Raw genomic sequence first — 17,208 nt, forward strand, 5'->3', positions numbered from 1 at the left:
TGCTGTCTGTGAAAAGCAATTGTAGGTGGACCGCTTTTACAGAGCAGCAAGGGGGTGAGCGACAGGAGTGTAGATGATACTGCCACCTCTTGAATGCTTTTTCTGACAGCCAACAGGCTTTTTTCAATAGGGGATAACACACCACAAAAACAAATCTTGCGCTCGGCTTGCTGCTGCAGCACAACCCCATCAACATGAATAGGTCGCAATCATTTGCAGCACTGCCCACCAACGTGATAAGGGGGATAATCTTTGCAACGATGCAAAGCATCACAGCATGTGTATACCCCCGGCCTTTGCCCAAACTGCAAGTGAAAATAGGTCTACATGCACATATAGGATCCTATATTAAGCCACAAAAAATTCTGTGGGCTAAAAGAATGTATTGTAAAGCTAATTTCTCAACCTCTGCTATTATGTTACATTCACAATAATCAAGTAATTCTTGATCTTTAATTTAATCTTCTCCTATCAGGCACACATTTTCCTAAAACTCAAATTTCAGTAAAAGGGTTTGTTCGTGAGACAAACATGAAGAGGAACAGGGAAGAGCAAACAAAAGTGGGGAAAGTCGGTACTAAATGGTAAGCTAGCCAAATACTTGCTGAAAGTAGAGAATGGATGTCAATTAGAGTTCCAAAGAGATAAAAAGAAGCTCATACCTGATTTCACTTGTCAGTGTCTACCAAAATATGATTGGTGCTATTATAATTCAGTAATTTTTTTGTCAACTTTTTAGCTTTGCTAATTTAGAAAGTTTAGAGCTCAGGCACTCGGACAATGTGGCTTCTGGCAGCAAAATCCAACATAGACAGGCATCATTTAATTACGTCTGTGTGTTTTAGCCTTTATAATGAACAATGACCACAGTGTTCTGAATCATATACAAGAGAAGAATGAAGGCTACAGCCATTCCATAGGCTGCTTTCCAGGTCAAAATGTTTCTAACTTCCATTTGCTACCCTAAATCTAAAGTCAACAGTTGTAGTAATTGTGAGTGCCGATAGTCATTGGGTTTAAGGCCATAAGCCCCCCAACTACCACTTTGTTGGTTCATGTAAAGAAAAAAAATCATCAGATTTAAAATCATCGCTACCTTTGCAAGTTGAACAGGGCATAACAAATACTGTGTGCTTTATTTTAGATACCCTTACTCAGAAGGGCCATTAGAAAACTTATGTGAGGTACACTAACAAAGAACTTGCTCTACATTATGAAAAACATTCAAAATCGGCAGTGCATGCACAAGGATTTGCAATGACCATAGTAGTAAAATTAATGATTGAAGCTTTCTGTAGCCTTCTTCCAAGGATAACATGCAGGGCTCATTAAAAAAAAAAAAAAAAAAAAAAAAAAAAACAAACACACACACAACATTTTAGCCCTGTTCACCAGACTTAAGTCCACAAGGAACCAGATCCAGGGCTAGAAACTGTTTAGTCTGGTGACAACTGCTTCCTCCTCTGCAAAGTCTCTGGGAATGACTGTATTTAAGCACCCCAACCCCCCTTACACAAACATGGGGCCCACATAGAAACATTCCTCAATGTTGATCTAGGGGCAGGTCCAACATTCCAGTGGCAGACAAGGGAGGGAGATTCAGACTGAGCTGAGGACAGCCCAAAGGGGCTCCAGGAGGTGACACATACATTTCTATAAAAGTGGCAGAGACCTGAAGACTAATACAGGTGGTAGTCAGAGAACAGATTTACCACTGCCCTGTAAATACCTGCCATTTTCCTCTTGCTGACTAATAGCAGAGGCAGCTGCAGTTGCGTGAGAGGAGCCAGACAAAAGGCAGCCGTGAACAGCTGTGAAGTGATTGTTATCCTACTGCGCAGGGCTGTGCCACTATGCTGACAGGTCCCCCCACTTACACACATCACCCAGGTGGTATCAATATTAACCCCTCCCCAGCTACACAGCTGGTACCTATTACCATAGTGTTTACATCATAGAAACAAATGTATGTACATTACATACTGTGCCCCGACAGTAAGAGGACAGGCCCACCTAAAACTGGAAGTGTATGTCTGGGAAAATACAAGCAGGTTTCCCCATGTCTTGTTTCTTTAAAATGCTGCAAGAAAAATACCCGTTTGGAGCTCTAGTGAGCTCCTAACTTCCTGTTGTGAGCCAAAATATTGCCTGAAATGTCAATAAGTGGTGTCAAATCTGCCTAATGAAGGTCTAACCCCTCTATACCTCCTCACATGTATACATTTATTTTCAGGCAGAACAATGCTGGTGCCTTGACATAGTGTGAGTGTGTGCGTGAGTGTGTGCGTGCGTGCGGCTCCTGGGAGATAGTTTTGGGGGTATGCCTATGTCAGAAAAGAATTGAGCACCAGCAGCTGTTCCTGCAAGAATTTTACAAGACTGATGTTTCAGGGAATAACAAAGATTTTTTTCTTTTTTTGCTACAGCAACAAGGTAAAAATAAATAAAACACACAATAAATAAATAAAACACACAATGCTTGAACATGATCTACAGGGGCAGAGGGAGGTGTGGGGGTTAATTTGGGTCGTATAGTCTATATAAATTATTTTTGCATCTAGCAGATGGTGAGGTGAAATAAGAATTAAGCCGGGTAGACACTACAGTTTTTTTTTGTGCAACCCCGTGGGTTGCACAAAAAACAACTGACAGCTGCGGTCGGGAGCCACTGTACTAACCATGGTGTTGGTACAGCGATCTCCCTCGCTGAGCTGTTGTGTTCTGACAGGGAGAGAATTTCCTATTGTCCTCCTTGGTTACTCAGCAATGGACAAGCAGCACTCTTCAACATATTTGTCCAAATAACAAAAATGTAAAAAAAAAAAAAAAAAAAAAAAAGGAAAAACCATCTGCCTCATGATAAACCTGTTCAGAGCAATTTAACGGCCAACTTCAAACAGATTTTGAGGTCTGAAATTGATTTTGAAAGCAAAAACAAAACATGTTTTGTAACAGCAGCACAATCTAGAGAAATCAGCATAACATTTAAAAACAGATTTTTGGCAGTAGGTCACTTTAAAAAATACCTGGGCCTAATGCAGGCAAACATTTGTGCCAGTCCAGTTTTTACTACTGCCATTTTAAGAAACTGCCACCATGGCAGAGATTTTCTTAAAGAGGTCCTGCCAGTTTGCAGTTTAGGAAACTGGCGGTAATTAAGACCAGCTCTGAGCTGGCAAACAGAGGTCAGTCATCGCTCAGAGTAGAGCATGTCTGTGCTGGAAAGCTGCCATGAACGTGACACCTTCCTGCACAGGGCTCTATCCCAGGCCCTATTCAGCTGTCAGCTAGGAGATTATCCAGCCCAAAGCTGAATGTAAACAAAGGGGTCAGGATAATGGTGATGTCTTTACCCAAGTATTAAATTGCCTATATTTGGGGAGGCAGACCTAATGGGGAACTGTTAGTTGGGGAAATCCCGAAGGGGAATTGACACCATGTAGCACTGGTTGGATTTGAAAGCTGCTACTGGACTGAACAAAAGCTATGGATCTGCTCACTATCATGTACAGTCAATCAAAAGCAAGGAGGGCCAGATTGAGAAAATGGTCACTTAGTTCCCATCAGGCCCCGCCCGACTACAAAACACCTTAGCAGGACTAGTGAGTGCACCTGCACAGATACACCCAGGTAAGACGGCCTTCTGTGGGGGAACCCGATGCAGGGGAGGAGCCAGGAGCACTGGAAGGGCACGCCAAAAGAGGAGGATCTGGGCTGCTCTGTGCAAAACCCTTGCACAGGGCAGGTAAGTATAACGTTTGTTATTTTTAATTTAAAAAAATCCAAACCTTTACAACCCCTTTAACTTTTCAACGTTTACATAGAACTGACATTTACATCTTTCACCAAATTTAAAAAAAAAAAAAAAAAAAAAAGTAGAAGAGGTCTGTGAAGGTTTAAGGAAAATATAAAAATAGGCCAACATGGGAAGCAACAAAGAAGAAAAACGCCAAAAAAACTCCCCACAGTTTCAAAACCGTAGAGAGCATTTCTGCAATTTGTAAAAGGAAATACAATTTATGTAATTTTAACAAATAAACCAACCTCATGCTGTTTTTTCAAAAAAGGAAGATCTAGTCTAGCTTACCATGCATGCAGGTCTTCCCATCATCCTTGAGACGCACACCCGTGGGACAGGCGCACTGATAGAAAGGCTCTGCTGGTGACATCAGACACAGGTGAGAACAGCCACCATTGTGACCAGCACATGGATTGGTAGCTGGAAAAAAAAGGAACATAAAATGTAAATCAGACAACGATCAGATACAATTTGTGAACACGGTTTTCACTTTCAGCCCTGGTTCACTTACGTGATGCGGGAAACGCCACAAACCTTTTTTACCGCACCACATTGCAACCACACGGTGTGAATGTTAGATTGACAACAACCTGAAACATGGCAAAACGCAGTGTGATTGCCATAATCGCATCGCATGGGTGTGACTACCCATGTGATGCGATTCAGGGGGGGTGTTGCACCACTTTGGTGCAGATGCGATTTGAGCTTTACAAAATGTATGGCTTAAATCGCACCAAGTCATCACATGCGATGTGCACAGGAATGCGGTGCGATTCCTGTGTCATTCACATGCGGTATCTGCATCGCACAAGTGTGAACCCAGGCTCAAAGTAGAAAGCCTACACTTGGCCCACCTGCAGCAGTTTGGCTAGGGAGTCCCATTTTGGAAGCTTTGCTAATTTGCTGTTTACAGAGGACCTCAATCTCACGTGTAAGCATAACGCTATGCTAACAGTGGGGAGGATGAATGCAGGATCACAAAGTGATTAAAATATCATCCTTAGAGACAAGGCTCCCTCAGGACTTTGGTTTCATTATATCAGCAATCTGAACTCTGCCCCAAAGTCTTCTTCATTTGAGCGCAGTACTGGACTTGAAAAACACAGTAAAAACAAATGCATTTTTAAAAGTAGTCTTTGCAAAGCAAAGATAATCTGTGTGAAAAAGGAAAATCCCTTTTATAAAAACAGGCAGGTATTTGCATGTAGCAAATAATTTAAAACTTTTTAGTTTTGGATAGAAAGGAAAATTATGAGAAACTGTCAAGTTTAACAGCTTCAATACTGGGCACTTTCACCCCGTTCCTGCCCAGGCCAATTTTTAGCGCTGTCACACTTTGAATGGCAACTGCGCAGTCATGCAACCCTGTACCCAAATTAAAATTTTATATTTTTTTCACATAAATGGAGCTGTTGAAGGTATTCAATCACCGCTATTTTTTATTTTTTGCTAAACAAAAGAGACCGAAAATTTTGAAAAAAAAAAAAAAAAAAAGGATTTTAGTTTGACAGAAAATTTAGTAAATAAGTAATTTTTCTCCTTCACTGATGGGCACTGTTGGGGCTGCACTGATAATCAGTGCCCTCAATTATCTGTACAGGTCTACCCTGGGAGGAAATGCCGCTGATTGGCTCTCTTCTCCTCACACTCTGTCAGTGTGAGGCAAGGAGAGCCGATAACCAGCATTTCCTTGTGATCACATGGGTAAAGAGCCTCGTCATTGGCTCTTTACCAAGATTGGGGTTGTGCCCTGCCCCAGGGACACATCGCATCTGCCGCGCTGCACGCCATCCATGGGCGTGCAATCACAGTGAGACTGCTGCATTATAGGACCTTCTGCCAGAACGAGAGAGCCACACTGCCGCCGTCCTTAGTCCATACAGCGGGAGGGAGGTGGTTAAAAGGAGACGTATAGGGTATAAAAGAGAAAAAAAAAAAAAAAAAACACATACCCACTCCCCTCTATGGTGCAGCATTAGAGCGGAGTAATCATATGACAGCTGATCGCTCAGTTCTTAGTCTTCTCATAACAGAGGGCAGTGACTTTTTTTTCACCATTTGTGTCCCATTACGAAGATTTCCCTTCACTTCCTGTCCCATAGCCAAACAGGAAGTGAGAGGAAATCCCTGCAAAGGGAATTCCTTGGGGACCCACAGGTCACCAGAGCTACTGTCCCCATTGGAAGATTTCCCCTGTATTACTTTCCTGGGGACAACTTAAAATTTGGGATTATCTTTTAATAATGGTAAGCAGGACAAATAGAGAGGGGGAATCTTCTTAACAGGGGCACAAAGCAATAACTGTCAAGCTTTCTACTCCCTCTGCACTCAAAAAAAAAAAGTTTTGCCTTTAGATATACTTTAAGAGGGGGTGGGCTACAGCTGGCTTCAGCACTCAGCCAGGAGCCACGAGTCCAAGCCAACTGTCAATCAGGCAGCTAGGTGGATCCCGACAATATGGTCAGGATACTTCCAGAGGCTGGAGACGCTCTGTGACTGCTGGCTTTAGCCCACTGTGGGCTGATTCAGGGTCACAGGAGAGGAAAAGTAAGTGGACTTCTGTGACCCTAAAAAAATTTGGCCAAAAAAGCTTTTGCCATACTTCTCTTTCAATGTCTATTAAGTCCCCACTGTGCAAAGTTACCCTGGTAAATGCAAAAAAGAGCAAAGTACAGTAATCAGGCTGGATAAAAATCAATGATTTTTTTAAATTTATTTAAATCTGATTTTTTTTTTTTTTTTTAATAACAAACATATACCTGCCTCCACTGTGCAGCTCGTTTTGCACAGTGTAGCCCCAAACTTCCTCTTCTGGGGTCCCTCGGCGGCTCCTTCCAGCATCAGATAACCCCGTCCATAGACACGACTGCTAGACTTGGCCCCGCCTCCCGCATCATTGGAAATGGACAGCAGTGAGAGCCAATGGATGTGCTGCTATCAATCTATTCAATCAAGAGCCGGGACCCCGTGGAGAGAGGGACAGCATGTCCCCGGTGAGGGAAATACGGGGCTCAAGTAAGTAAAATGGGGGGGGGCCCTAGGGGGCCAGTCACTGCCAGGTGTTTTTTCACCTTGATGCATTAAGGTGAAAAAACACGAGGGTTTACAACCCCTTTAGGATACATTAATAATATAGTTTATTCAGCATGAAATGGAGCTTAGTTATGTAGCATGAGGCTGTATATTGTGCACTATTTACATTTTTGGTAGACTCTATTTCTTTATCCCATTGTTTTGCAAATGTACACTATAAAAACTGTATGATTGAATTGGTCTTGATATCACTGTTTTACTAACCTGACAGCTTATTATATATAGGAAACCTTCATTTTGTTTGCAAATATTAAAGATTCTAACTACCAGCAAGAATAAGTCCTTACATTTAAAGAGCACCTGTCATTTCAGTTCCATCATGGCAGTGTCCGTTAGCGGGCATTCACTCACCTACTGCCGCCACATCACCAGCCTTCCCATTAAAGTGAATGGGACGGTCGGTGAGTCAATAGCGGGTCAGAGGAGGAGCCGCAGCGGGACAGTGATGACAGTTGCTCTTTAAAAATTATGGCAATAATTTGAAACTAAATCACTTTTGCTACTCTAAACTGAAATCTGCTTTACTGAATAAACATGGATGAGTACTGACCATTTGGCTGTCTCCGCTGGCTGAACGCATGGATGTCCATAGGAGAAAAGATATTGGTGTCCACCTCGCGGCGCTCCTCTCCAGTGAACTTGTTACACGCCAGGATAGAGTGCGTGGTCCAGTCCGTCCAGTATATTGTGTCCCCGAACAAAGTCAGAGCGAATGGGTGAGGGAGAGAGCCTTTCACAACAGTTTGTCTAAGAAAAAATGCAAAGGGAAAAGTCAAAAAAGATACATACAAGGCTGCAAAATATTTTATATTCAGTCATTCACTATTAAGAGTAGGGCTGCAACTAATGATTATCTTCATAATTGATTAGTTGGCCGATTATTGTTTCGATTATTCGATTAATTGGTTAATAACCTTAAAAGTGTGGTGTATAATTTTAGGTAATATGTAAAGTTTAAAAAAAGGCAATTTATTCCTAAATATCTCTATACGCAGGAATAAATATAAATAACCAACTAGATGGTTAGGGAGTAAAATCTTTATTCTACTCTGAGAATAACAGACAGAAGAGATATACTCTATATACTATTAGAGGTTGAATCTGGTAAATATCATCGGACTCAGATCAAATTTTTTTATATAAAGAAAAAAAAAAAGTTCGAACTGTTTTGCAGATTTTCAAACAGAACTGTAATATTACATGCTTTTCTGCAGCTTCTCCATTGAAGTATATTGAACCAAAAAAGCACAGTTTTGCATTGAAAAAGGTCCTTGACCCTTTCCAAATACACAGCAGCTGAAAAAAGCATAGATGTGAACATTAAATGAACTGTAGTGCAATTTCTGCAAAAAACACATGGGTTGGGAACCAGGCCTAAGACATTTAGTAACATAATAGAGTTAAAAAAAAAAAAAAAAAATTAAAATTAGCCCTTCGTTTTTTTTTATTGTGCAACAGTGAAACTAATATTTACAGTAGAGATTATTTGCTCTTTTTGTACTATAAACGGCTAATTTTAGTTTTTTTAACCCCATTATGTTACTGGCTGATTAATCAATTATGAAAATAGTAATCGATTAATCGATTAGTTGTTTCGGCCCTAATTAAGAGTATAATTGCATTTATGCTACAGATTAGACACTCTACTTAAGTGCAAACTCATTTGGCTGAGGGAAAAGTAAAGAAATTAGTTCATGAACTTCTAAAGCCAGCAAAAAAATATATTAAATCGAATGAGAGTAAGGCTCATGTATTCATTGCGATTATAATTTCTATAGGGCGTTTCTGCGTGAGCATTTTATCAGTCAATAACCAACCAGCATATATGTTTGGAGTGGAAACCAGAGTAGGAGGAAACACATGCAAGGACAGAGAAAATGCATACTCCATGAGAAACAAACCAGGGACCCCAGTGCTTCAGCCAGAAGTGCTAATCGCAGGACTACTGTGCTGCCCCCAGTAGCGTGCCTTTATCTCAATTTGTTACCAAAAATTGATTAACATTTAAATATGCAACTGCAGGCTCAGGGGGACCCTAGTGATGAAAGTTCCCGGCTCGGTTACCACTCGGTAACATGCAGAATTTCAAAGAACTTCAGAGAGTGAGAGACCTTAAGATCCGTCAAATTACCAGTAGGCACATTCATTTAATCATTGTAGTCCACATAAACAGTGCCATCTTTGGCCTAGGAATAGACGACTAGAGCTCAAGGATGGCTTTTTACATTAAAAAGGTACAAGTGTGTGAATGTTTTTCACAGTAAAACAATGCTACTGCCTTGACTCGCAAGAACTTGCTCACACACTTTGTATAGAGGAAGGGCTCTTTGGAAAAGTAGTTCTGGGGGCATGCCTAAGTCCATAAGAACTGACCTCCCAGCAAATGCCATTATGAGCTTGGTAATGATATCACAGGGAGTAATGAAAGTCGTTTCTTTTTACCGCAGCAAGGTAAATACTATTAACCTTGGTAAAACATTGCAATAATATGCCCACCTGTGCTCACTCTACACTTAGTTTTTTGTTTTTTGTTTTAAGGAAAAGTCTGGTGTTTGTTTGCAATACTGAAAGGCGTTTAATCAAATAAAACATCTACACTGTGAACAGCATTCTCAGAAATAAATCTATTCAAAACTGAAGTACTAAATCAAAAATAAAAATGAAAATAAAAAACTGCAGCCACTGTGCTAAGTAAAAAACATCAGAGTTCGCCGCTGTGTGGCGTGCGTTCCACGGAGGCAGAAATTGTGTCAATGGTTAGCATGAACCGGAAATACGTTGGTGCCTTTCACCCCTCCTCCAGGGAGTCGTCAAAGGATATACTTTGATGACTCGGATTTTTTTTTACTGATGCCTGTCTTTGCCAAATATCCTGTAAGTGGCGCTTGATAATTTATGTTTAGCGGTATTTCACTAGGAGTTTTTTCTCTATTTTCCCCATCTATGGAGTGTGGCATATCCTTTCTGTCACAAAGCACCCTCTTGGAAGAGTTTGTTGAGGAACCATCCTACATACCCCCAGATCAATAGATCACTGTCTTTTTTGATCCCAGATTGTGAAGCTGAGGGTCTATTGTTTTTGGCGAGTGGGGGTCACCAAAGGGGGAGTCACCTCACATTTCGCAAAGTTTTGGAGCACCATTGTACTTTTTTTTTTATAGAAGCACCAAGCACATTACAGATTTGTGCATATTATATATATTATATCATTTTGATGTATTTTGATTTGTATGTCACAAACACATTGATGTATATGGCACTAATCACTAGGATGTCTATTGTATAATATAGGCTGCCAGCGCTGTTTTATACTTTCTAGCATTCTCAGAAAGCCATTGTAAGGCCTCTCAGGAAAGCTCCCAGACTTTAGTATTAAATATAACCTATTGAATATTTGCATGTAAATTTCTGTGCTCGCTAATCAGGGTCCATTCTGCTTCAAATGAAAGCTAGCGAGTGATTTTGTGTCATGTAGCTGGTCACAAGGAACTCTTTATGCAATCAGTCTGAAAACGTAGTGAAACAAAGGAGACTTTATGGAAAATCATGGAAAGTACGGCTTGGGTCCGCTGCCATTTCCTGCCTGGAGCTTTGGGAGATTATCACAAGTGTAATCAGACACAGGGAGCAATGAAAAACAGATCCCCCAGAGGTGAGCAGCCAGCTAAAGTAAACAGGTTTGAACTGAGCCAGAGAGTCCTCACAGCTGGAACCGTTTGGTACTTACAAATAAAACAAATTTAGGTTCACCAACCCCTGGGAAGAACAAAGGCCTGGAGAAGGAGTATGAAGACTAAACACGCTGGTTGGACATATTCCTCGTTAACTATTCCAGTGCAGTTTCTGCCTATTCTGGAACCACACACACACACAACCAAAATACAATATGTGCCCAAACCTCAATTCCTGGGTAAATCAGCCAACAAAAAGGGAAAGGAAGATTTCCTAGGATAAGGAAATGGTCTGAGACTCTCACAAACATCCCTAGTCACAGCAATCTCCCCTTTCCCACTGAAACTATAGGTTCTCCATAACTTTAATCGTAAGTTCATTCGACCAGGGCCCACTTGGCCCCCTGTGTAATGTTTGCAGTCTGCGATTTGTACTAGAGATGGGTAACGTCATCATTTTAAGTGAACCTTCCATTTCCAATGAATCAACATGCACATCTTTGCATTGCTAAATCAAATGTTCTTTGGAGAAAAAAAAATACCTCTTGTTTGCCACAAATTACTGCTGTTCCCAAAATCCCTCATATAACTCAAATCCTTGGCTAATATCAGATGGTCTCTGGGTACAAGAAATGCAGGAAGTCTATTCTTTTCGGACAGATACTGCCTAACACACTTGTACTAGGTGGAGGAGTAAAGCTGGTCATACATGGATATAAATATGGCAGGTTCAGCAGGGACTGGAACATTTTCTATCCATGTATGGTATGGGCATTGTGATTGTACAGATCAACTTCTGTACAACTTCCCTGCTCAATCAGTGCTACAGGCTGATTGGTATATTCCAATGGTGTGAGAGTCTCCTCGCTGTCAGAATATAATAGATCAGCAGGAGGGATTCCCCCATCCACATTGAGTGTGTGGATGAGGGAACAGTGTCAGTTTTTTTTTCTTCAACCCATTGGTTGAATGAAAAAAAAACAAACAAACCTGACTCATCTATGGGCAGCCCAACTGTTGATGGGGGAATTCCTCCCGTAGAGCTAATGGGTTCTCCCAAGACGGGGTACAGGTAGCCGTACCTGCTGGGAGAACACAGTGATTTTTGCTAGCGGCTATAGCTTCTGGCAATAATCACATGTAAAAATCTGACATGCTGGTTGAACCCAACTTGGTCGACGGATCAACTTGGGTACAATCAGCCTACCCATAGATGGTTTAAATCTCAGCCTGTCCCTGCTGAACTGTCAGAGATTCAAACCATCTATGGCCAGGTTAAAGAGGCACAAATGAACAGAGCCAGCATTAAATCACAAATTGAGCTGTCCTTAGGTGCATATACAATTACAAATTGTAAAACAATTAAAGCATGCTGAGAAGATAAGCACATTTGTAGTAAACAGCGCTGTGCTTTATAAAATGAGCATTTTGCTAGCAGTAGAAAAGCCACGGTAAAGACGTACCACTGTTTAATAACTGGGCTCCTAGGGCTCATTCACACCTGCGTTTTAGACCGGACAACAGATTCCTGCAACTGGTATGACAGGCATATGCAAACAGATGAAGCAGGAAGCCTGTACAAAGCAGTAACAGGTTGACAGGAGCTGCAGCTGTCCACCGCTGTTTGCACATTGAGCAGATACCTGTAGTTAGGGACAGATAATTGCATCCAAGGCTAATCTGTTCCCAACCAAAGGTACCAGCTAAATGTATAGACACATCAAAAAACTGCGTACAAATGTAGTGCCTGTCATTGCTTTGTACAGGCTTCCTGCCACAGCTAGTCACATACATATGTCATTCCTGCCACAGGAATCGGCTGTCTGACCTGAAGCACAGGTGTGTATGAGCCATTAAACCTGAATTCTCAAGACCCTGCAGCGCATGCACTACAAGGTTTATTGGCGGATTTCTGTCTAGGGGACTTGATAAAGCACTTCCACCTAGCTGATCCTCACCACCACTATACTATCCTTGCAGACTCTTCTCCCCTTTGCTCCAACGGTCTAAGGCCTTGTTTACACCATCTGCAGAGACCTGATCGATGTCCGTACAACCAATCTGTTGGGTTTTTCCCTATAGTACAGTGTGAGCAATTTCCCATTCACTTCAAACGTGTGGAAGGGAAAAAAAACAAAAAAACAAAAAAAAAGTGAATCTTTTTTTCGGTCAACCCACTGGTTAAATTAAAAAAAAAAAAAAATCAATCATTAATATTTGGGCTGCCTTAGGTGTGCCTTTCCATAGTGACACACGATCTACACCAGAATTCTATGAGTCTGCATCACTGGAGTGGACATCAACTGTCCATAAGAGGAATTAAATCCTACAGAACAGAGAAGAGGCTCAGCTAAGAGGTAAATTATTTGTTTCATGCATAGGCATTTAAAAGCAACAGAGATCAGAAATCTGTCAATGCCAAATCTGACAACACTAGCAAGAGAACATCATACTATTATTATTAATGAGGATGAATATCAGATCCCTTTTCACATGTCCAAAAAATTCTGTAAGGAGATGCAGAGTGTTTTTATTTTATAATGCAGTGAATAAGGGATTTCTTCCAGCCTTCTCCATCCAGAGTCATGATGTGAAGTGGGAAGTATTTGTTAATGGTGCATGTAATACACATAATCATTTCCTGCTGGTACAGAGGTGGAGAGGCTAACAAGGACAGGAAGAGCAGCGGTCACACGTCTATATAAGGTGCGATAGCTATGTAAATAAATCTTTCTGGAAATGACCACCACAAAAAGTTGTTTAATGGCAAATCCTGACAAGTAAAATCAAATAAATTGCTACCAACACTAACCAGAAAACAATGCAACTTGGCTAAAGTCAACTTAAACTTAAAAATAAATAGACACAGATTCAAAAGGGTATGCACAGTGCTGCTGAACAGCAACTGACTAGAATGCATTCACTCTTATATGTACCGATAGCCAGTGAACAAGGCTGCAGTAGTCTGCGACTCAGGAGCACAATGACCTGCATTTTCACATTTAGCAGGACGGCATAGCAGTCGAGGGGAAAACGCTAACGAGACAAGTGTCTTCTTGGCACTCATCCTACAGATGCACCATAGCTATTCCCAGGTATCCACATATCTACAAGAGATGTTAAAGAGTCAACGAGCTATACAATATTTACACTTTTTGTACAGAATATAGAGAAAACATTCCCAGCCAAGTCAGATGGCAACCAGAGGCAGATACATTTGCTTCTAGTTATCTCTTGGATTGGCTTTATTTTCTTAATGGGTGAATGAATTCCATCACTCCAAACAGTTCAGGAAAGCTGGCAGCACTTTACACAGCAGAGTTGGCAGGAGCTCAGCAGTAGTGTGTGTGTGTGTGTGTGTGTGTGTGTGTGTGTGTGTGTGTGACTGTAGAGTGTCACTATTCTTCAAACACTGACTTCACAAAATCTGAAATACAGCCTTCTTAGGCCACAAAAACATTATTCCAACATAGAATGCCATGTTGGAAGGTCAGATCGGATTTCTGCATAAACTGCTCATTTAAACCTTGTACATGTCAGTATTTTAGAGTGCTTTAAATAAAAATACATTAGCACCCTACACTATTGGAGTTTTTAGGCTTCCTTTTGACTACCTCTATACCCGAGATTGGGACCATGGAGACAGGACAGCCTGGAGAGGAGGAGTATTGGTACATTTACCAAACAAGCAAGGCTAACCTCCTAATAGTGAGGAGATGTGGGGCAATTTCATATTGAGGCCATACTGGAACAAATTGGCCACTTTTTTTGAGATTGCACGAAGATTGTATATTGTATGGGCCTTTCACACTAAAATTATGGATGATTTATGTTAAACATTTTTAAGGATCACATGAAATTAATTAGGATGAACCATCTATAATTTATTAACTGATATACAATTTTAATCTTATTTCATTCATTGATTTATCTAATTTTTGGTATTTTGCACCTATCACTTTAATAGCCCCTTACTTGTTTAATTGATATATTATTCAACCATTACTCCCACCGTCTTTCCTCTCCCTATGCGTTATTGCTACAGCACTGTTATATCAGTTTTTTTTTTTTTTTTTACACTGTTATCAGCCATCAGACACAGCTGATCACATGGTAAAGAGCTTACATCATAGGCTCTTTACCGTGATGGTAAAGGCTCTTTACCGCTGTTTCCAAGGGACCACAGATCGCTAGGTTGCGTGCCCTGAATGGGAGGGCGTGATAGGACATCCTCCCTGAAGGAAAGAGTGCTCCTGCCCATCCGTCATTTCACTATACGGCAGGCAGGAGGGAGCTACTGAGACAGATAGTTCCTTACAATGTTCAGCCCCCACCATCTTATTGCCAAAAAATAATAAAGATTTGCTTTTAAATATACATTTAAAAGGCAATTTAAAAAACAGCTTATAGATATTTTTATATTCTGTATTCCAAAGGCTGCTTTTTATTCTGAACATGTGATCAGCAGCAGAGGACTAGAAGCTCCTCCTGCTTATGTTTCCCTGCAGACAGGCTGGGAGAGAGCTGGGTCATGTGACAGCTGTATAGCGATTATGAAAAGCTACTTGGATTTTAATTTTATTTTTTTGAACCAAAATAAAAGACATCCACATACAGAAATAGAAGGGACAATGTAAGTTAAATAGTGTGTGTTTAGGATCACTTGAACACTGAAAAAAGTGAGTAAGGGGTAGGTGAGCTATAATGTACAAGTATGATATGCATACTTACATTATGTAAAGAGCTCACCTCCACCAATAAAAGGTTTAACACTACCTCAATGTTCTATTATAAATCAGGTTCTACTGCACTGCGCTTCTAATGTGCTTTCACGATCAGGGGACTGAAGGGAAAGATGTCTACATCACAGTAGGTACACACAGCACATGGAAGACCTAAACAGCATACTGATCAGACAGCTGACCCAGACAGCAAAAGTGATCATCTGTAATGCAGCGTGTAACAAGAGTGCCAAAACAGAACCAAACATTTAAGCACACAAATAGACATATATTTTATGTTATTACAACTATGTACTAGGCAGTTTGGCAAGATGTCTAACTTTTCTTTGAACCATTTCAAATGTCATCAATGGAGGCACACGTTTGCAAAAAAACTAGTGTATATTTTAGTATGTACTTTCAACTAAACTGTACTATAGGTTCAAATGTGCAACAAAATAAAACCTTCCTCTGACCCCATGTGCCTATTTCAGATGCTCGCAGAACTGTGCAAATCTTTATCGGTTTGCTGTCCAGGATTTCATTCAGAGGTCCCAATTACACATGCAAACTGTTACACATGCTTTGCTATATTAGTGTCCCTAAAATGCTTCATAAATGTCTCGCAAAGTATCTTGTGGCTCTTTAAAAATAGCTTCTCACAAATCTCCAGGCTGTATTCTCAAACATTAGCTCACCCAACCAAACCCTTGGCTGTATTCTAAGCAAGCCACAGCTACCTTAAAACATCTGGGCACCATATGCACCATCACCAATTTCTGAGGCAATTCTGCCAGGACAGGGCTTTAATTTTACAAGCATTGTACATCAATAAGAAAATATGAATCTTATTTACAGTACATACTTTAACAGGAAAAACACACATTTATATAGAAGCACAAAGATTAACTTGAAACATCTGGACATGAAACCCAAAATTAAAAAAGGAAACAATACAATATGGCAAACTCAAGTACTATGTGAGGATGCAGACCACAGATGCCCCTCAACCTTCTATACACTATCTTTGCTAAATAGTTAAATAAAATTTCTGACAGGAAGACACAAACAAAAAGCTACTGTAGAGAAACCAGTAGCCTTGGGCTTGTAAAGAGATCAGGAAATGATTGCTATCAGCATAATATCCTACAGCTGTGTAAACACAAAACTCAGGCTGTTACACAGGATTACCAGTGCTGAATTTGTCACCCAATTCTCTTCATAACATCATCCTCCACATCAAAACCCTGACAAAGCCCCATCCATATAACAGGCTGAATACTGCACTAAATAATACATCAGGTAAGTAGTGAGCTATCTCAATACAGACACTTATACCCCATTCCTGCCAAGGCCATTTTGAAAGGAAAAAAGTATAGCCAATATATAGTATGGATTACAGGAATGTGGTTCATTCTGCAACCCATTTTTCAGCCAACAGCGGGCTAAAGCCCACTGTCAGCTGATGTCACTCAGCCGGTCCAGGCTAGGTATGGTCTCAGAGGAGTAGAAGGAAAGTTGCAGCTGGGATCGGTAATTCAGCCACTCTTTTTTTTTTTTTTTTTTTTTTTAAAGCCATACTTCTAGGAGGTGCACCGAATGGAAATTTGTGTCAAAACCAAAAAATCATGATAAATTGACCAAAATCAAAAAATGACCTTACAGTGCTGGAGGGCTTTGTTCCATGTGCGATGCATACTAGCACATTATGCCATTGCCTTGCAGGGGAGTTTTTTTATTCAACATCCGTGGATTACAACCGTTTTAAATCCCATCTGAAAAATAGCAGTGAAGTCTGTTCCTTAAGGGCTCATTTACACAGATGTGGGCAGTAAATCCCCGCAGTTGAATCGCGTCTTTACCGCCTTTCCACCACTCCCCCTATAACTGGGAAGGCAGTGGTCAGGGGTTGTACTCACGACAG

At 40.8% G+C, this 17,208-nt stretch overlaps 1 protein-coding gene across 1 annotated transcript in view; it reads right to left on the bottom strand.

The window, feature by feature from the left end:
- LRP6 (LDL receptor related protein 6) overlaps positions 1 to 17,208 on the bottom strand; it is a 143,936-nt gene that overhangs the window by 83,575 nt on the left and 43,153 nt on the right. The window contains exons 4-5 of the mRNA XM_073621513.1: positions 7,443 to 7,639; positions 4,088 to 4,219 (exon numbers count right to left, since the gene is read on the bottom strand). Of these exons, the coding sequence (XP_073477614.1) occupies positions 4,088 to 4,219; positions 7,443 to 7,639 (329 nt within the window). The remainder of the gene's footprint in view (positions 1 to 4,087; positions 4,220 to 7,442; positions 7,640 to 17,208) is intronic.

Source organism: Aquarana catesbeiana, linkage group LG03, assembly GCF_042186555.1.
Source record: "Aquarana catesbeiana isolate 2022-GZ linkage group LG03, ASM4218655v1, whole genome shotgun sequence".
NCBI lineage: Eukaryota > Metazoa > Chordata > Amphibia > Anura > Ranidae > Aquarana > Aquarana catesbeiana.